The sequence below is a fragment of the Echinops telfairi genome, unplaced genomic scaffold (assembly GCF_000313985.2).
Source record: "Echinops telfairi isolate 266 unplaced genomic scaffold, ASM31398v2 ScPeMD7_22;HRSCAF=79, whole genome shotgun sequence".
NCBI classification, from domain to species: domain Eukaryota; kingdom Metazoa; phylum Chordata; class Mammalia; order Afrosoricida; family Tenrecidae; genus Echinops; species Echinops telfairi.
The window spans coordinates 2487318-2509032 of NW_022103919.1; the positions used below are offsets into that span (position 1 = coordinate 2487318).

Here is a 21715-nt window from a genome sequence, read left to right on the forward strand (position 1 = left end):
CACCATCCCCCTCGATGAAGCCGGAGGCGGCAGCAGTGCCCTGTGACCTCCAGTCACAGAGACGGGTCCCTTAAACTGACCAGGGCAGAGGCAGCCATGGGAAAGGGGGCCCGCCCAGGCCTGCGCCAGCTCTCCCACTGCCTGGTGGACTTGAGCGAGTCTCTGAGCCAATAGAACCATTCACTGGTCAATGGAAGGGAGGTGAACAGCAGGCTCGCTGTGAGGAGCCAGGGGACAGGGTGCCTCTCATGCCAAGTGCAGGGCCCCACACTGGAGCTCTCCGGAGACGTGGTCATTTCTTCTTGGCAGTCTTAATGACACACTGGTGACTTTGCCCACCGTCTCTCCCCCTGAACCCTGAGCGCTGCACGGACTCCTCCTAGAGGAGTTTGGTTTGACTCTGTGGACCCCTCTACACACACACACACACACACACACACACACCATGGTACTGAGCACATGACTTGGGGAAGAGGGGCATCAGATCAGGACCCAGGTTTCTTCTCCCCCTAGCTGTCACTCTAGGGGCACAGTTCTGACGGGTCTTGAATAGAGAAGGGCCAGGAAGCCACAGGGAAGGTCAGCCTGCCCACCAGGAGCAGGAACCCTCAGTCCCTGACGCCCCCCGGGGCTCAAGGACAGAAAACAAAGGACTTCAAACCAGTGAGTCAGACCAAGAGGAATACACGTGGTCAGGCAGGAAGGAAGCCCCTGCCTGCAGTCTCAGATGCCTTGGGGTGGGGGGGCCCTACCCACTCCTCCCAGGACTGGCAGGCAGAAGGAAGTCAGAACTGACCCGGTCCCTGAATCCTTCTGTATCTGCCCCTCCCAACACACACACTCTCAGTACACGCCTCCACATAGCTTCTGGGTCCCCATGCTGCAAGAATGCAGAGCCTCGCACGAGAGTTTAGTTACTCATTCACTGCGACGGTATTAAAACAGCATAAAGCGTGCTGTAGTCCAGCTGCAAACGACTGGCCGTGTATTGGGCCCAGCACTGTGCTAAGGGCCACCTAACCAAGAGGAAATGTAACCTTCATAAGCCAGGGAAGTGAATTCCGTTCCTGTCCCTCCCGTTCTCCAGCAAGGAGGGCTGGTACACCACCAGCTAGTGACCTGCTTGCTGCTCAGCAGGAGGGCTATGCTTGAACCCATGGAGGGAGGACAGCCGATGTGGCAGTGCGCATCAGTAAAGATCCCGAAACACCCGCGGCCACAGGGGCAATCGTGACTCCCAGGGAGTGACCCCAGAGGGTTTCCAGGGTTGTAAATCTTTTTCTTAAATACATCACTCTATGGGAGCTCTTACAGCACTTCTCACAATCCATACATATATCCATTGTGTCCAGCACATTTGCACCTATGTTGCCATCATCGTGTGCAAAACATTGTCTTTCTCCTGAGACCTTGGCATCAGCTCCTCTGCTTACCCCTCCCTCCCTCCACCCTCCTGGTTGTAAATGGGTGTTGTTGTTTTAGCTCCACATTCCTACCTCCTCCCCACTCCAATCCTCTCCTATCATGCCCCTAGGCAAGTAATCCACCCAGTTACGATCTCTATAGATCTACTGGTCCTGGATTTCATACACAGAAAGTCATAGAAAGCAGGCAAGAAGTAAGCAAGCAAACAAAACACCCAGCAATGACTAGAAAAAACATAGGAAAAGCCTCTATCCAAAAAAAGCAGAACATATTAAAAACTGAAAAAAAATAAAAATTAAAAAATTAAAAAAAAAAACTGAAAACAACTTTAGAACGGGAGATCAAATGATAAGGGGTAACATTTTAACCTGACCGCACCTGCCACGATCTCGACTTCACACTGCTCTCTGTCTGATAGCAAGGCGATGTGTCACATCTTGGTCAGAGGGAATTCACCGGAGGCTTAATCCATGTGGAAACCCTGCAAATGATTTCGGGCTTCCACTATCACCCAAAGCCTTCTGCAAACGGGGTGTGGACAATTTAAACTCTGATACCATGTCCTCCTTGGATTGGGGTTTTACTTCTGTGGCTCACACAGGCTGGTGTGCTTCTTGCATGTGGATTTAGTGGAGGCCTCTCTTAGATTGCTTCTTTTTGAAGACAAGCCCAGACACAATTCTTTCTGATAAGGGCTGTAAATCTTGATGGTGACAACCAGATCTTTCTCCTGCAGAGCAGTTAGTGGATTGGAATGGCCAATCTTCTTCTGGTTAGCAGTCGGCAGCTTTAACCACTGCGCCCTGTCTATAAAGATTACAGCCTCAGGAACCTGATGGGGCAGTTTGACTCTGCCCTATAAGGTCATTGTGAGTCAAAAGCAACTTGATGAGCATGGGTTTTTTGGTTTAGAGCTTGACCTTGGGTCACTGGGGACCTAGAAGGGTCTCACACAGGCTCGTGGGGCCGCTTCCTTACAGAGTTGGAGAAGCTCTTTACCAGACACAGGCAGTAGTCACCCCAGGCCCCACAGGGAATCCTTCGATCAAGGTCCCAGCCAGGGATTCAGACTCCCAACAGAAGCCAAACAAGGGACTTTGGCAGCAGGGAGGGGACAGCCAGAAGGGTTCAGCCCCTAATCACACAGGAAGTCTGCTGGGCCCCACCCCAGGGGGCTCCGGCTAGGAGGGCAGGCTCCTCTCAGGGTTCGACCACAATCTCAACAGGAAAAGCAGAAAGCCCAGCTGGACCGCCTGCGATAGCCTGGCCAGGCCTGGAGGTTGGGCCTCCCAGAACCCAGGCGAGCTCTTGGGGGTCACTGGAAGTGACTTCTTTGCTCAGAAAGATCAGCCCTGAGCCCGGCCGGGACCCCGGAGAAATAAAGAGTTTCTGAGATTCCAGCCAGACTCAGGTCAAGATGAGAGAAAAGGCTTGCTGTGCGCAGCCACTTGGTTCAAATCATGCCTCCACCACCCACCCAATCCTCCCTGCCCTCCTTGAAAGACAGGGCCACAGACCCCGAGAGATGGCCCTTAACCAAAGTCACATAGGAACCTGAGCCTGTCCTGGGTGAAGTCTGCTGTGGAGGAGGGCCGTCCTACTGAGCCAGGCCTTGCCCCCTGGGCGGGCAGCCCCTGTTTCCTTCCCAGCAGCCTGGGAGTAGCGGGTAGGAGCCGGCTTGGCTTTTAAATCCAACACAACACCTCCCTGTCTGGGTGTGGACAGGCCCAGGCGTCCTCCCCTCAGACACAGGCCCATCTGTGCGGCCAGTACAGGGCTGTCTCTTTCTCACTGAGGGCTTGTTTGTTTACTTAGTTTTCAAAATTATAACCTCCGTGGTCCCACCCTGGTCCAATCACTTCTCCCCTGACCACGTCTCTGCTGTCTGGAGCCGTCTAGAACGAGGGGGGGAGGGGAAATGGCTTCCTCCGGGAGTTGGAGGCCTGGGACCGCCTGAACATTCCTTCCTAGTGCTGGGCCTCCGTGGATGCAACGGAGGGCTAGGTTTCAAGGTTTCCGTCTTTTCTGGCTAGGAGGAGGAAGGGTTTGGGCCGGGCAAATCAACTAGCCACTGCCCATCAGTAACTCCAAACCTGAAGCTAGTGGGCACGGGGGAATGTGTGTCTGCCAGGCCGGCTTGGAGCAAACCTTCCCCCCCCGGGATCCACACAGCCTACAGAGAGAGGCACCCCAAAGCGGAGCTGCTGCGCATAAGGCTTTCAACGATGCCTTCTTCCGAAGCGGGGAGCCGAGCAAGGTCTTCCTCCTTGTCTGTTCTTCGTCCGGAAGCTCCGCTGAAGCCTGTCCACTTTGGGTGAGCCTGCTGGCATTTGAAATACCAGGGACACAGCTTCCAGCGTCACACCAGCCACCACCAGTTCAAAAGAATGACGGACAGGTGGCGGGATGGCCCAGGACCGGGCAGTGCTGCCTTCTGTTGGGTACAGGGTTGCTATGGGTCAGAACTGACTCGACCCGATGGCACCTACCCACAGCAGCCACAACCAGAGCTGGGCTTCCCAAAGCGTGCACTCTGTTCTCGCCTCTCCCCTTCATACTCCCCCCAAACCAACCAACCAATCAGGAGCCATGGCTCGCTCACTCCCCTCCAGACAGCTACTCACTTCTTAAATCCTGCCAGGGCAAATGACCCAAGATCTCATGGGACTGCCATCCCCTCCCTTAGACCTTCCCCATGCCAGGAGCTGCGTCCTCACTGCCATGGAGGGACTGTGTAGCCTTCTGGAATTATCCCAGACCCCAGAGGCAGGGGGACCAGTTCCTAGTTTACTGACTAGCCAGTGGAGGCTCTGAGGGGGACAGTAACTTGCCCAAGGCCACACAGGCACCATCTGTGTGATGCCCAGGCCAGGCCAGCCATGCTGACCCAGTGTTTAAAACTAACGCGCACTTTGGGAAAACATAAAGAGCCACTGTCTTTGCAACACAAACCACAGTGAGCCCAGCTTGATTGAATCTTCTGGGCTGGCAGGGACCATCGGTGCCATGAGATGAGGCCCTGTCACCCCCTGCTTTATCTCCAGGGCCAACGGGAACTGGACATCAAACTGCGTCTAGAGCAAGTTCTCGCTCTAACAGAGTGGCTCTCAATCTTCCTAATGCTGTGACCCTTTCATTCAGTTCCTCATGTTGTGGTGACCCCAACCATAAAATTATTTTTGTTGCTACTTCATCACTGTCATTTTGCTACTGTTATGAATCGGGTGACCCCCGCGAAAGGGCCGTTGGACCCCCAAAGGGGTCACGACCCACAGGTTAGAACCACTGCTTCTAACAGCAAGATCTTCGCAGGCTGGACAGGTACCTGTTCTGTGCCTTCCACGAGGCTCCAAAGCAGGACACTGGAGGTTGCCTGGGTGTCCCACTGCACAGATGGGCAAAGTGAGGCCAGAGACGGGGAAGGACTCATCAAAGGGCTCCCAGCACCAGCCCTGGGCTGCCTGCCTCCCAACCTGCACCCAGGAAAGGCTGCCGGCAGGTGAGGCAGCTTAGAGGCAGGTGGAGCTCAGGGGAGTGGGCTCTTCCCTGTCCAAGGAACCCCTCTTTTGGACGATGTTGGCTTAACCAACTTGGCTGGGCCCGAGGAGCTCAATTCCGACCAGGATGCAGGGAAGGCGGAGGGCAGCGGCAGGTGGCGGGGCGCAGGTGGCTGGGTAGGAAAGTGGAAGTTACACTTTGCAAACCACAATTCTTTCTCTTCCCCTGTGAATCCATAGCCACCCACTGGAGCTCCCTCCTCTGCATCAGAACCCTGCATTCGGCGCCCTGGCCAAAGCGCTGACGTAGCCTAAGGCCTCTGCCCAGTCCTACCCCAGGCTGTACACGATTTGGTCTTATACTCAAAGAACTCGACCCACATCATTTCCCTGATCCCTCACGGCAATGTAGCGGATCCGGGCTACAGCTATGCCCACTTCACAGATGAGGAACCTGAGGTACAGAGTGGAGGAAGGACCTGCCAAAATGATAGCGTGGACAAGCAAGGCGGCAAACCCAGACCCTTGGACTCCAGCCGGCCCACTCTCATAAAGGGTGAAGGCTCTCATCCTCAGAACTGTCCAATAAGGGAGTGAGTCTCCTGTCGTCTAAGGGATGGGAGCAGAAGCTGTATCAAGACCCCTGGCTAGAGGTCAGACTCAATAAAACAGCTTTTTGAGCCACAGGGCCAAGAACAAGGCACACTAGACCTCCCCACACCACACACCACCAATGAGGCCTGGCCACTCCAGAACCCCCGCCCGCCAGACACACACAGCCCCGGAACATGCCCTGCTCCCGTCTTCACGGGACCCCGGACCCCACTCTCACAACGAGGCTCAGCTGCGTCGACCCACTCAGGCACAGCCCCGTCACCCACTCCACCTCAGTCTAAGGAGCCTTTCAAGACCTCCAAGGTGTCTCAGGAGAAAGTCCTCTGCCCCATGGCTCCCTCCACTCCACCCGCCCCTCCATCCCAGCCCCCCACCCCACACACACACACTTCTGAGCCTTTCCCACATATGGCCTCTCCCTTTGAGAACACTCAGTGTCCTACGGCGTGAGCACCAGCCAGGAAGCGTCAGTCTCGTGGGCAGGGACCTTGCATGAGCCTGTGCATCACCTTACACCTGGTGCCTGGTACTCAATAACCTTCCACTGACTGAATGAAGGAGTCGCTGTGTCTGGGGCTGGTGCTCAGGGCACCCCTTTGGGGTCCATCAGGCATGCAGACAGGGTCCCTCCCACCTCAATCTCCAATAGTAAACCCTACAACCCTGACCTGGACAGCACCCTGAAATCCCAAGGAAAGGGTTATCAGAGGCTGCGAACCCACAAGGGCAGACAATGCCATTGAGTTGATTCCAACTCATAGCGACCCTATAGGACAGGCTAGAACTGTCCCTGTGGGTTTCTGTGACTGTCGATCTTAAGGGAGTAGAAAGCCTCACCCTTATCCCTTGGAGCAGCTGGTGGTTTCAAACTGCTGACCTTGAAAGTCAGCAGCCCAATGTGTGACCAGCAAGCTCTTGCAGTCACAGGTAGAGACCAGAGTTATACAGCAAATCAGTGGACCAAAGTTATACAGCAAATCATCAACAAGCCCTGACTCAAGACTCATAAATCTAGTTCTGCACACAAGGGCCAGGCAGAGGGAGGGGACATGCCCATCTGTCTTTAACCCCTTTATCCCCTGTGCCCAGTCCAGTGCAGAGAGAACAGACAATGCTTGTGGAATGGCCACATCTCACACCCTCCAGGCACTTGCTCAACGCGACAAGTGTCCAGGTGCGCCTCCAACTGCGGCAGACCCACTTTGTGAAACACGCCCAGGGTGCTGGGGGTTCATGAGGCTGCAGGAGACTCAGCATATCTTCCTGGGCATCAAGTTCGCTTAATAAGGTGACAACCCGGAAAGCTACCATTCGATGTGTCTTCACGGTCGACTGGACCTGGGGGTCCCGGCGTCTAGGGATTGTCACAGTTCTCTCAAACCCTGAGAAGCCAATACAGTCAGATAGCACCTCGATCCTTGCTGTCAGTATGTTCTGTGAATTTGGACGCTATGTGATTTGGACGTTGTGTAAACTTGTTGATACTTTTCTTTTATGTCCCCAATCTACATCAAGAGAGATTCTCCTTATATGCTCAAAGTCCCTCTCCAATTTCCCTTAGCCTCGCAGCTCCCAGGGCATCCAAGGCTTTAGCAGCTTGGAGAATTTTCCCAGATTTTTGAGGATTGTTGCGATTATTGAGTGTGAAAGGCCTAAAATCTCAAGTGCCCGGTTTGCTGCTTTTCCGCCTTGGTGCTGTTTCGGGACCTTGTTTCACTGCCAGACCCATCCTTCTCCTTCGCCTCTGCCTGCTGCTCTCGCCAGCACGGTTTGGGGGTCACGAGGCACGCCGCAGTGACATTTCCCAAAGAAAATGAACAGAGAGAGAATGCCGCAACGCTCAAGAGGTGAGAGGCCCAAGGGATTGGACACTGCGCCCTGCGAGTGGAAGCACTTCTTGGAACAGCACGCACATACATAAGCCGGCCGGCAACACAGGCATTTATGAAGTGTACTATAAATGTATAAATGCACAGGCATTTATAGAGGTGCACTGTGCCATCATATGCTGGCAGCTCAATCGCTCTGCATGCACGAGACATGAGACACAAGTATTGTGTGCAGGAAGCTGTCCTGTGGGCTACATCCTAGTCTCCATTCAGGATTTCTAAACTCCACTGTAACCTGATGGGACCATCGAGCATGGTCCCGAGGAACATGATATGGCACGTGAGTGCACCGTCTTCCTTTTTTACAGAAGTCCCCGAGGCTCAGAGAGGGTGAGCCTCTGGTCTACGAACACAAGTCTTGGCAGAGTCAAAACTTGAACCCAAGCAGCTGCCTCCACAGCGCTTGCCCCAATCTCTTGGCTCCCTGGCTTCTTCTAACACGTCATCAGACAGGCCCTTTCATCTCTATGGGCCAGGATTAGTACATCTCCCAAATGGGGTTGGTCCCAGGGTAGGGAACGGGGCACTTCCTGCTCTTCCAGTTTGGGGATCAGTGAGATCAGAAGATTGCGTGAGTGACTCAGTCTTTCGGATCCTACATAGCTTTGCTCCACCCTGCAGAGTTTCAATCTGGGCATCTGCCCTAATCCTTTCTTACCACTGCCCAGCACAGCCTACAAAAAAACCTTTCTTCCTCCAGCAAGGAAGTGAGTGGGGGTGGGGCAGGGGGCAGGAAAAAGCAGCTCAGGAATGTCTGCAACCACAGGGCCATGCAGCAGGGAGACCCAGGGCGAAGTGAGTCATGGGCTCTGCCTGCGGAGGAGGGGGGGAAGGGAAGAACAGGACTGGCCAGAGGGTGGCTGTGAGCCACAGACTGAGTAATGGCTGACCCCTTGAGGTTTGTGCAACCTTGGTGGGGAGCCTTCGACACATGGGACTCCGTTCCCCCTGGACTCAGAAACCCCACTCCCCTAGCCCCTACCCCTACCCCTCCATGGCATGCCTCTTTTCAAGGCTTAATCCTTGTTGTCCCCCAAGCTGAGCTGGGTACCAGGGACCATCGGGTGATAGGAGCAGGGTTTGGACACCCCCCACCGCCACCGCCCCCACCTCCCCCTGGCCTGCCTCTGACTTGCTGCCTGTCAAACAGGGGGATGTGAGTGAGGACTGAAGAGTAGGTGCTCGATTATACAAAGGCTGGCACACACAACGGTTTGTGCTCCATCGACCCGAAGGGTCGGGATCCGCGCAGAGGCACCGCAGCAGAAAGTCCTGGCACTTTCTGTAAGGCCAGCCTCTGGGGCAGGGGGGAGGTGCCCAATGCCATCACGGGACTCGGACCCATGGTGACCTTATAGAGCAGAACGGCAGGGCTGTCCGTCTTGACAGATGCAGATGGACACATCTTTCTTCCCCAAGCAGCCCCTAACGGTCAAACCACCGAGTCGTTACCCTGAAAGGCCTGTGGAGTTCTACTCTGATACACATGGGTCACCATGGGTCAGAACCGACTGGGAGGCGATGAGAATTCTGCAGAATTCAGAGCCTGGTCACCCCCTCCCTTTTCCATCAGCCACCAGCCATGGGTAGGGGATACTCCATTCCAAGTGCCTGCACGTCCCAGGCTGGGAACGCAGCTAGCCACACACCCAGAAGGCCAGGGTAGGAGACCCACTTCCCCAGCTCCTGGACAGTCCCTTTGAACCCACTGCCCCTGGAAAGATGCGAAGGAGTCCCAGGAAGGAGCCTCCTCAAAATGCCAGGTTGGCAGAGAGGAAGGGGGAGCCGGAGAACAGGAAGCAAGTCTTATCTGCAGCGGCCAGGCCAAAGGAAACAAAGACGGTGACTCAGTTTACCGGTTACCAACATTGATGTCAGATGGACCCAATGCCCAGCACCAGGGAAAGGGTGTCCACCGATGCTGCCTTTAGGAATGCTCCTGGAGTGAGGGCTGGGGGTGGGGTGTGTGTTAAGCTACCCGCGAGAGGTATTAAGTGTTTGGTGAAAGAAGATAAAACCCAAAACCCAGTGGCGTCTCAGCGACGTGCGGTGATAATCAGAGAAGCAATCAGAACTCCGAAAGAGTGAGGGTAGGGCTGGAGGATGACATGCGTGGCTCCTCGGGCATCAGGAGGAGGACTCTCGCGGGGCCCAGTTTGGGTTTAGAAAGGTCTCTGGCAGCCTGAGTAGAAAGGGTTGGAGGGGAGAGGCAGAAGGTCCCAGGAGGCTGGGGCAGCTCCTGAAGGGCAGCCACAGCTTTGGGAAAGGGACACAGAGTGGGAAGGGGGAGGGCGGCTGGGGGAAGCGCGGGGCGGGGTCAAAGCCAACAAAAGCACATTATGTCAGACACAGGAGACAGGCAGAATCCAGAGACAGATGCTTCACCCCCAGGGGCTGACCCAGACCTTGGAGGAGGGCAGCAGCTCAGGATCTTGGCTGGGCATTGCTTCTAGCTAGTCAGGGCTCTGCAGAGCCGGCGGGGACAATAATAAGGAGCCCACACATGGCAGGCAGGTGGCCAAAATTGGAGGCACTTCCACCCCTTTCACTCCTGGGAGCTCGCAGCCATTTGAAGAATCACTTTTACCCCAGGAAGAAACAAGACTCCCGCTTTCGCATACCTGATGGTCAGTCAGAGCCTCGGTGGTACAACCAGGTAAGCTTTAACTGACAAGCCAAAGGGAGACCTGGTGGCGTAGTGGGTCATGCATTGTGCTGCTCCCCTGCAAGGCCAGCAGTTCGAACCCACCAGCCGCTCCACTGGAGACAGTTCAGGCTTTCTGCTGGAAAAAGCTGAATTTCTGTCCTCATAAAGGTTTACACCAGTGGTTCTCAATGCCGCAACCCTTCCATACAGCTCCTCGTGTGGTGCTGACCCCCCAACCATAACATTATTTTCATTGCTACTTCATCACTGTCATTTTGCTACTGTTATGAATCAGGCGACCACTGTGAAAGGGTCGTTCGACCCCCGCCACCCCAAGGGGTCGTGACCCACAAGTTGAGAACCGCCAATTTACACTCTTGGTGGGGAGGGAGGGGGAAAAAAATGAGAAGCTGATACCAAGGTCTCAAGTAGAAAGAAAACGCTTTGAGAATGATGAGGGCAACAAATGTACAACTGTGCTTGACACAATGGATGGATGGATGGATTGTGATAAGAGTTGAACGAGCCCCCAATAAAATGATTAAAAATAATAATAATAAAAAGATGTTCACTCTTGGAAGTCCAAAGGGGCCGACTGTTCTACCCTGCCCTTATAGGACCACTGTGAGTCAGAATTGACTAACCAAAGGTTGATGGTTCAAATCCCCCAGGAGGTGACCATCCCCAGTACTGACAGGAAGGAGAGTCATTGTTGGTCTTTTATGGCTCTCCTCTCAACACATCAGGCTCAAATGGCAAGCCCCTGGGGTTCGCTTTTAAAAGCTCCCAGACACGGGGACATTGCACAGAATCCATACGGGGGCATTCAGACAACCGTGAATGCCAGCTGCAGGCTGCAAACAGCCTAAGCCTCTCTCGACAGAGGGGTAGGAAGCAAACAGGAAGGAACCAGCACTCGAAGAACGAAGGGAATCCGTACATTCTGCTCCTGAAGGTGCTCACAATATACTGGATAAAAACAAAAAACACACCAATAAAACAACCTTGGAAATGTATCATGTCATCTCTTTATAAACAAAGTTAGGAGGTCACAGGAGTGTATACCCAGAGGTGTGTTTGGAAGCAGTGACACTCAAAACGTACGTGGTTTCTTCTGGGGAGTAGGGCTTCGGGTGGGAAGATAGAGGAGCTTTCGTTTTCCACTTTATATACTCCTAACTTGTTTGCGTATGCATTGCTTTAACAATGAAATAAATAAATAGCAGTGGTTGCCTAAGGCTGACTGTACCACTCTGTGAATATACGAACAACCTTTGATTAGGGGAGTTGTATGCTGTCTGAATTCTAGCAGACAGAGCTATTATTAAACTCTCCCACCAACCTTCAGGAGCCCTGAGGGCGTAATGAGTACGAGTTGGGTTGCTAATTGCAAGGGCAGCAGTTCAAAACCACCAGCCACTCCTTGGAAGAAAGATGAGGCTTTCTACTCCAGTAACGCTGTATAGTCTCAGAAACCCACGGGGGCGGCTCTGCTCTGTCCTGTAGAGTTGCTGTGAGTCGGAGTTAACACAACAGCCGGGAGTTAGGTTCGGTTGGGCTTTTGGCCACCCACCTTCGTGAGTAATAAATCTTCAGGCTGTGGGAGGAGGGGGTTCCTCTGTCACCACAATTTCTTCCTGGTCAACACATATTCCAGAGAAACAGCCAGTCCCCCAAGGCTCTATCGAGGTCAAAGTGCCAGCCCCTAGCCCATTTCAGGCTTCTTGCCAGGCAAAAAACGGGTCTGTCATCCAGCCCCGACTTGTCACTTCTGGCGTGCTAGGCGGTGAACTTCTGCACCTGTTCGTTGTGGCTTTGCATCTCCAGCCATCCACAGAGCACTCCTTAGACCACACTGCTCCAGCTTCCCAGACTTCCTGCATCTCTCTGTGCCAGTCCTCTGGGCCAGGTGGAAGGTGTGAGGTAGCCTAATCCACCCGCTTCTCCAAGCTCCACTCCCCTCTGCTTCTCCTCGGGTCCTCCGCCACTGCTCTCTGGCCGGGCTCCAGACGGCACAGCCCCCTCCCACAAGGAGGAACTTGGTCACTGAGGTTTCCAAAATCCTGGGTGGACTCCCGACGAACCTTGGAGCATCGGGACCCTGACATAGCTGCAACTGCCCCTTCAAACGTCATGCTCTTCACACACCCCAGAACCAGATGCTGCCTTGACATGGTCCCCGTACCCCATACATCACGGGATTAGACCATCATGATCCTTGGGGGTTTCCACAGCCGGGTTTTCATCACCAGGTCTAGCTTCCTAGTCTGAACTCACTCTCACTGCCATTGAGTCACTGCTGACTCATAGTGACCCTCCTGTGGGTCTCCTGAGCCTGTCACTGTTTACAGGAGGAGAAAGCCCAGTCTTTCTCCCAAGGAGCTGCAGGTGGTTTTGAACTGCCGACCATGTGGACTGCAGTCTAACACGTAACCACTATGTCGCCAGGGCTCCATGTCTGGAAGCTACTCTGAAACTTGCTCAGCATCCCAGCAGCACACAGCTTCCTCTACAGACAATCTGGGTCTGAAAACCAATCTGTGGCACGCCCCCTGGGTCACAAGGGCCTAATCCCGTGGTGCTATGTGAGTTGAGGTACATCAAGGCAGTTCTGGGATGGGCAAAGAGCACAGGCAGGTGTTTGGGGTTTGAAGAGACAGTTGCAGCGACGGGGTGGGGTGGGGGTGGGGGTGCGGAATCCTGTTCTTCCAAGGTTTGTCCAGTCCCTGGGGTCAGGGTGGATGCCAACTCCAACCTTGCCACCACCAAGCTAACTGCCATCGAGTCATGCCGACTCATACTGACCCAATGGGGCAGCATAGAACTGCCCCCCTGAGTTTGCGAGACCGTACCTGTTTACGGGAGTAGACGGCCCCGTCTTTCTCCTCGTGCCCACACAGAGCAAAGAGGACCTGCTGCCTTGGAGTGAATTCCAACTCAAAGACCCCATAGGACGGAGCAGACTGCCCCCACCGTTTCCCAGGTGGTCAGTCTTTACTGAAGTAAACTGCCCTGGTCCCCCGCCTTGGAGCCAAGGGTGTGATCCAGCTGCATCTCTGACCTCTCAGCAGCCCAGCACTTTAAGCAGCAACCCACACCAGAGAGACCGAGGGCCTCAATAGCAACAGCATTGCTGACTGAACCCAAGAGACGCCTCAAGCACTGGCCCCAAGTATGTGCGTTAGCCTAGCTCTAGCATTACTGCCGTGACTAGGAGGCAGGCACTATTATTATTCTCATGTTTCAGATAAGAAAATACAAGGTAAGACACTGACCCATGGGTCAGCCAAGTCTGTGTGAGGACCCTGAGCTGGCTTCGGTCTGGAGGAGCAGATTTGTGGGGAAAGTTGGAGTTTGTTAAGACAAACCCCTGCCTCCCGCCCTCCCCCTCCAAAAAAATAAGACAAATCCACTGTCATCAAGGTGATTCCAACCCATATTAACCTTCTCTAGGGTTTCTGAGGCTGTACATCTCTACAGGAGAGCGAGAATAAGGGGGGGGGGGCCGGGAATCTCACTGCCATCAAGTCAATTCCGAGTGACAGCAACCTTACAGGACGGGAGAGAACTGCCTGTGTTGGTTTCCGAGATGGCAGCTCTTTCCAGGAATGGACAGCCTCGTCTTTCTCCCTTGGGGAGGCTGATGGGCTTGAACAGCCAACCTTGTGGTTAGCCATCCAACGTTTACCCAAGAGTGCCACCAGGGTTCCTTTTAGGGGGGTTGTTAGTTCCCCCAAAGTGGAAAGGATTTCAGCCATCAGGCAGCACAATCTCTTTCAGCTTAAACAACACCCCCCAAAAAGGGGGGGTGAAGCACATCCAAACCCATCGCCCTTCAGTGGACTCTGACCCGTAACAATGCCACTAGAGCATGGTAGAGCTGCCCCTTTGTGTTCCCACGGCTGTAAATCTTGTACATAGCCTCCTCTTTCTCCCTCAGTGGGAAGGGTGGCTTCAAACTAATGGCCTTTTAAAGAGCCCAACAGGTAACCCACTACATCATAAGGACTCCAGTTGGGGAAACTGAGACCCAGAGAGAGTTAAGTGGCTGACCTGAGGGCATGCAGACCTCCCGGGCTCCGAGCTCTGGGCTCCCAGCCAAAGCTCTCCCCACAGCACTCTCCCGTATGTAGACAGACAGAATCATCCTGCCACCAGCCCCATGGGCCATGGGGTGGGAACAAGTCCCTGCCTGCCAGAGGCTTTGAAATCCCAGGATGAAAGGTGCCGTGGTAGCAAAACACACTGTGGGCTGGAGCTCTCCTGACCTCTGCCAGGACTTGCAGGCTGACATGTGCCTGCTCACCTGCTGGCACGGGCTCAGAGCTTTGGCCACCGCGAGCCAAGCCCCGGCACTCAAACAGGCCTGGGAGCCCAGAGCACTGGGGGGAAGGTATGTTCCAAATACTGACGTTTCCACAGGGGTGGCCCTGGGTCTCCTGGGTGGAGAAGCAGGCTCAGGTGGGAGAGGTCTGGAACTTTAATTGCCTGGTATGAAAATGTCCACTGCTCCTTGGGTGGGGTGAAGGGGGTGCATGGATCACTGTGGGCGACAGAGGCACACCCTCATTCCCCTCCAACAGATATTTCCAAGCAGATGGCTTCCCAGTCCGCCCCCCCCACCATTCCCCCTCCACCCCCACCCCCAACTTCAGGAGCCCCACAGGTGAGGCTGGACCAGGAATCTGAGGTATTAGAAGAGGGTTATTAATAGCCCTGAAGTGCTGAGAAGTGAGAGGCCCACAGGCGCTGAGTGGGCACAGCCCTCTCTTCCGCACAGCCTGGCATCCACCAAACAAATCCCAGTGGAGGACACTTCACCTTCTGTGGCTTGAGTCTCCTCCCCACCAAACGGCCAGGGGAGAGGAAGGTGGGCTGGCCGTTCTGAGCCCAGAAGCTGGGGGGAGGGAAAGACAAGCCCAGAGCTGGGTGTGGGGAGAGGAAAAACCCCACTCAAGACCAGGCACACCCCACCCCACCTAGGCCGGGTGAGGGGGCCCCAACAGGCAGGCCTGAATGGATAGACTGTTACAGAGCCCCAGGAGGCGGCCACCGACAGGGAGGGGACAAGAAAGTTCTGCCAGCCCTTCCTCCCCAGAGTCCTGCTAGGGGAATGGCCAGGGCACTCCCCCCGACCCCCCGCTGGTCCTCCTGGAATAGAGAGGGCCTGATTCATGTTTGCACCACACTCCCACCCATGTCCAGCCCCAGGCCTGGCACAAAGGTCCAGGACCACTGTCCTTTGGCAAGCTTTCCCCAGCACCTCCTTTGTATGCGGCTGGGTGGAGCCCTGGGGACATGAAGTTAAGGGACACGGGGTCACTGTTCTCAAGGGATGTAAGGTGAAGCACACAGTTGCTGAAACTCAGCAGCACTGCAGGACGGCAAGGTTAAGTGTGGGCAGACTCAGCGCTCTAGGCCCACTGGGCAGGGCCGCCAGATTCAGCCATGAGGAACTCTCTTCTCTCTCCACAGACTGGCTGGAACCCCGAAGAAACAGACACCCTGTGTGCCGGGGCCTTTTGCTAACCAAGCTCCGGGGCCTTTTGCTAACCAAGCTCCGTGAATTCGCTCACCAAAGTCTCTCAAGAACCCATTAACACACAAGAGCTCATTCATCCCATTTCAAAGAGGAGACAACCAAGGCACCAAGCCATTGAGAGGCATATCCAAGATTACACCACTGGGAAACAGATGTTGGGATTCCACCCCAGGAGGGAGAGGTTAGCCACAGAACTGCCTTTCCCAGGCTGCCTGGGATTCCCACCCTCCCTCTCTCCCTATTCTCCCGAGGGGTTGAGGGTCAGGGTGGGGTCTGGGTGGGAGGAGGCACCTTGGACACTGCAGCAGTCTGGGGCTTCCCCAGGAGCCCTGGGAACAGCTGGCCTTCTGAAAAGGGAGCCAAGGAGGCTGAAGGAGAAAGGCTGAGGAGGCCTGGTTCTGGCCCGGGGCCTGCACGCTGGTTCGGGCACCAGCTGCAGCACCTTGCTTGAGCCAGAGTTAAAGGCAGCAGCCGCCCCTTCCAATGCACCCCATTGATCCACAGAGCCTCTCCACAGGCTCAGCCTCCGGACTGGATGGGTCAGTCCTTGGGCCCGTCCTCAGGAAGCCTCGGCCACGTGTCCTGGAGCTCCGTCCAGGGCGAGCTGGAGACCAAGATAGTTGAAGTAGGGCAAGACTCGCCAGTGTGCTTGAGGGCATTCCAAGGAGGAGAGATGGGCGGTCTGCGACCCCTCCCACAGCCTGGTCAAGGATCGTGTGCAGGGGGACCCACTGAAAGGGGTTGAGACAGGAGGGACAGCGCTTCCAATAGGGATCCGACAGGCGAGCGCCCCATTCCCCGCCGGAGATCGGTGAGTTCAGAAGGGGGACGGGAAAGGGCGCCCAGGCGCGCAGGAAACAAACTCGGAGCCGGGAGGCCGGTGCGGTCCCGGCCTGGGCTAGACCCTCAGGAGCCCCGGGCCCAGGCGGACTGTGGGTCTGGGCGGGGGCGTGGTCCAGACCTCCCGGAGGGTCCCGGCGCGCGCGACGCGGGACTCACCTGCGATGCACTGACGCCGGGCGTCGTCCAGGTGTGTGGACAGTGCGTCCCCCATGGCGAACAAGAGCCGCTGCCCGGCCCGATCGCCGCCCGTCGCTGTCCGCGCCGCTCAGGCGGACGCCGCTGGCGCCATGGAGCTCCGCCCGCCCGCCCGCTCCAGCGGATCGCGCCGGCCCTGGCCGCGGCCTCTGCTAGCGCTCGGGCTCCGGCTCCGGCTCCGTCCGGCTCTGGCCGCGTCCGTCCGTCTGTCCAGCCGGCTCAGCCTCCCGCGCCGCCGCGGCCCAGCCACCCGGCCGCGCCCCGGCCCTCCCGGCCACGCCCCGGCCCGCTAGGCCACGCCCCCAGCCCGCCAGGCCTCGCCCCCAGCTCGGGTGGGGCCCGGGGCTGGAGACGCCGGGACCGCCCGGAGACGGAGACAAAGAAAAGGTCCCCGGAAAGGGAGCCCGAGGCGGAGAGAGGCGCCTGGAACCCGGGCTGGGACAAAGAAAGGGCAGGGGCCTGTGGGGACATCGCGAAGAATGGGGACGCCCCGCACAACTCCAGCCGGGGTGTCACCCCCTCCCCAGGCTCCGCGGAAGGGAGTCAAGCGGAGGAGACGGAATTGCGGCGGACACTTAGGCCGGCCACACGCCACGCGTCCCCTTCCCCCTGCACCCAGTCCCCTTGCCCAGCCCCGCCCACCGCAGCCCGCACTCGGGAAGTTCCTTGGCCTTGATCCGACCTGCCCAAGAAGGTGTGCCCGCCCTGTCTTGCGCAATAACGGAAGTGGGGCGGGGAGGGGGGCGCCGGTGGACTGGGGATCAAGCCAAAGGTACCCCAACGTCCTCTCCAGGCTGTTCGGGCGGCCTGATCGATCGGAGGCGATTTATAGGACAAGGCAAATCGGGAATGAACAGAGTGAATAGCACTTCACGGTTTGCAAAAGACTGCAGGAGTCAAAACCCAGGTGCTGACATGGACTTTGGCACCGGGTTGTTGGGGCTGGGCATGGGTGGGTCACCGGTCCCACAGGAAACTGCTTTAGCCTCAGGGCCTCCTAAGCTGGAAGGGGAGACAGTCCCAGTCCGTCTGCTGAAAAAACAGAGGCCCTAAAATCAGAGACTGGAGTGGCAGAGACCAACAACCATGGTTTCTGAGTACCCGAATCTATCCTGCATCCCAACAAAGACCTTCGGGTGTGTGGGTGCTCACCCCTTCTCAGAGTATCCTATCATAGTATTGGCTTGCCCTCACCCCCACTCGAACCAACACAGGGGGCAGCAAGAGATGGTGATAAAAGGTAACTGAGCACCTGTAATTCAGTCCTGTCTGCACAGCGGGAGGTCCGTTTGAAATTGATAAGTGTGATTCATGTGGGCACTCATCCACGCATTGAGCCCCTCAGCACTTGCTCCTTGCTGGTGATGAAGCAAGACCTTCTTCCAGCTGGGCCCTCTGCAAGACGCTTGGGGGGTTGGGGGGCGTGCCAAGACAAAAAGGCCCAAGCTGCTGCCCTACAGCTCTGTGACCCTGGACAAGTGGCATAGCCCCTTTGAACCTGTTTCCTTGTATGTCAAATGAGAATCGTGACACTTTGCTGTGAGGATTACATGTGATAATAAAGTACACAGCGCGATGCCTGCCACACGGTCAGTCATCTCTCAATACAGAGAACCTGTCATTACATTAGGCACCCCGTGTCCCTGCCCTCAGGAGCAGAGCCAGGCCGAAGAAGGAGCGGGCATTCTGAGAGAGATCAGAGGCTGCAAGTGGAAAGGCCGGAATCTTGAAAGCAGATACTGGGGCGTGGCCATGGGGTGGTGGGGACCACACAGGCAGAGTCACCAGGTGGAGTGGCAGTCAAGCTGGCAGGGAGGACTGGTTTCCTGTTCCTGAGGCAGAGGCTCAGGCCCAGAGAGGGAGAGTGACTTGCCAAGTTTGCCCAGCAGAGCAAAGGTACAAACCAGCCCGAAGCCAAGTCTCCGGCTGCAACCCTCTTCCAGCAACCGGGGGCAAGTGAAGCCGGTAACATCGGTTCATTTTTCTCAGGGCCCAAAGTGACAGGAATTTGTAGGGACCATAAAGGCCTGCTCTGCTTAGGAAGGGGATGGAGAGCTCCGGGCCTGCCTGCCAGGAACTACCCTGTATCTGGACGCCCCCAGGTGTCTCAGCCTAACCGGAAACCTGGGCCAGAGGGTAAAGGTGGGCTGCAAATAGACTTCCCCAGACCCCAGGAGACACCCCAAACATCCCACAGGGACAGTGGGAGAGCACCAGGGGAGACCTGACCTACGTCATCGAGCCCCTCTGAGCAGCCATAGCTTCGCATGGGAGGGGCAGATGAAACTAAAGTGAAAAGGCATAGGAAACTGTAGGTGCTGGGGGCATGTGTGAGTGGCCCCGTACCTTAGGTCCCCCCCCTCCCACTTCCAGACTCAGATTTGCTTAGGGCTAGGAAAGAAAATTGCAACAATCACGGGATAGCCGATGTTACTGAAGTATACATGTAGACATCATCACATTTGCTGTGGCTATATTCAATGAAGAGAATAAAATAAATTGAATTTTAAAAATCGGGAGAAATTTTTATGAGGGATGGAAATGGGTAGGGACCTAAGCTTGGAGTGCGTGTGGTGAGGGGGGGTGGCGTTTACACACAAGTATCTGTTTGTCAAACCGCATCGAACTGGCCACTTCAAATGGATGCATTTTCTTCTGTGCAAGTTATACTTCAATCAAGTTGATTGAAAGCTGGCAACTTTTACCCAGCAGCGACTATGAGCTGAGTGTCTTTCTGGGTGCACTGTTGTCAAGGTCTCTGTCCTCGGGGAGGGTTTCTTCTCGTGCCAAAGGCTTTGGGGGCAGAGGGAGGGAGAGAAAGACAGTAAGTTCGTGAGGTGACTTCAGATCATGATTAACTCAAAGGAGAAAATCAACAAGCATGATGGAGCAGGATGCCAGGTGGTGGGGAGGTGCCTTGGATAAAGCAGTCAGAGAAGGCTTCTCCGAGGAGCTGTCTGGGAAGGTCCAGTTCTCACAGACCTTATCTTCCTGATCCTCGGTATGTCTGAGTGCATGTGTGGCCATTGTCCTGGAGACAAGGGCAGTGTTCGAGTCCAGATCAATAGCCTAAGGTTGATTCCTCTAAAGCTGAGGTCAGACATACCTCCGTCCTCAACCTTTTTCCAGCTCCGATACTGACAGTCCCTCCCACTTTATTCTGTCTTTTCTGCTGGAGGGGGTTCATGCAGTGGGCATTCAATTCACAAACCACCCTCACAACTGTGAAGTAAAAGGTGCAATTCAGGATTAGGAAAGACTCAGGATGCAGCCTCTTTTCAGCCATGCCTACAGGCAAGCCTTTCCCTGACCTTGGACCTCTTAGACCCATCGGACCTCTTGGGCTGGCCCAGCCTCTGCCTGGCTAGGGCAAGTGTCACCAAGCACTCTCTAGGTCTGCCAACAAGTACCCAGAGGCTGCCACCCCACCAGCCAGCCTCCTGGTGCTCCACTTCCTGGCTCCATGGACTGGGAAGTTCACTGCACTATCTCCTGCCAGTCTCCTGGTACTATTGCCTCTGCCACCCCTTTTCTCTGCCTCTCTTCTGTGTTACAGCTGTGTGCGAGTCCAGGGTGACTGGAGAAACAGATCCAGTGACACTCACAAATGAGCAAGAAAGAGCTTTAGATCAAGAAGCAATTATACACAAGAACACATCCCCCCCTAGTCCAACTCAAGCCCATAGGTCTGCTACTAGTCCATGAGTCCCTCTTCGGAGTCACGCAGCCACATGCAATGTTGCAGAATGCAGCAAGATCACAGGTCAATGGGTACAGAGTCCTGTGGATCCAATGTCAGCCGAAACATGGCCGGGCTCTGGCATCTCCTGGGGTCAGCCAGTAGGAAGGTCAGGGCAGAGAGAGAGGGCAGTTCCTCTGGTCCTCCTTATGGGAAGGCCACGCCCACCAGGAGGCACCATCAGGCTGTGACCTGATTGCATGTTGAATACCACCCCTACACTTCTACAAATCTTCAAGTTGGCATAACATCATGCAACTACCACACGTTTTCTGTCTCCTGGGTCTAGGAGGTTCCCAGCACAGGGACCCCAGTTCCAAAGGATGTGCTCCACCTCCATTTCTTCTTCTTGGTGGTAGTCAGGCACCCCCGTCTACCTCTGGGATGGCATGAGGTTCCATATACTTTATTCACATGATCCCACCCCTACCAGGGTGCCATGCACCTTATTTGCATGATTAGCATATTATCCAATCTCCTTGGTGGGCCACAGCACTTCCTGGCATAGTCCATTCCAGTCATTTGATGGACACGACAAGGTCATTTTGAGAAAGGGGAGATAAAAATGATCTATCACCCTGCAAGGGTTTACTCTTTGGGCTGCTAACCACAAGGTCAGCAGTTAGAATCCACCACCCGCTTTCATCCAGCAGCAGCAGGATGAAGCTTTCTACTCCCGTAAATAGTCCCTGTCATGGAAACCCACAGAGGCAGTTCTACTCTGTCTGGACGGTCGCCGTGCTTCAGGACCGACTCAACAGCAGAGCGGTTGGTTTGGAGTATTGAGTCTATAAACGTGGTGCCCTTGCTTAGCGCTCCGTCTTCTGCGGTGGCATGTCCGCTGATGGAGCAGGCACCGGGTGCCAGGCATCATGCCCAGGGCTTTCCACACCTCATCCCCTGCCGTCCTCACGGCACCTTCTCTGGTCGGAGTTGTCACACCCATGTGACCGTTGAACCAACTGCTGTAAAGATTTTAAAAGAGTGCTATTTCGTAGTCAGCATATAGCAATTGTTATCTCCACTTTGGGAGGTGGGGTCTGGAGAGGGCCTGCCAGGTAAAGGTCCCAGGGTGAGCAAAGGCAAGATCGCCTTTGGGTCCCCCTCCCCCCTCACCGAGATCTCCCGACGGGAGAGGAGGGAGGACCCTACTGTGGATCCTGGGACCAGGAGGGGAGGCCCCTTGAACATCCAGACCGTTTTGTTTTTTGGTTTTCCTTTGTCCTGGGAAGATGTAAGTTTCTTTTAAAGTTCTTGGTTCTTTACCACTTTATGCTTCTGACAGATCAGTTATAATCTTCTGGTGGGAGAGGAAATGAAACT

General features: G+C 55.4%; 1 protein-coding gene across 1 annotated transcript in view; it reads right to left on the reverse strand.

Moving 5' to 3' along the window:
* Positions 1-16707, reverse strand: part of NIBAN2 (niban apoptosis regulator 2) — a 58327-nt gene extending 41620 nt beyond the window's left edge. Inside the window, exon 1 of the mRNA XM_030885140.2 lies at positions 16615-16707. Within this exon, the coding sequence (XP_030741000.2) occupies positions 16615-16669 (55 nt within the window). The 5' untranslated portion in view covers positions 16670-16707. The remainder of the gene's footprint in view (positions 1-16614) is intronic.
* Positions 16708-21715: the final 5008 nt, after the last annotated feature.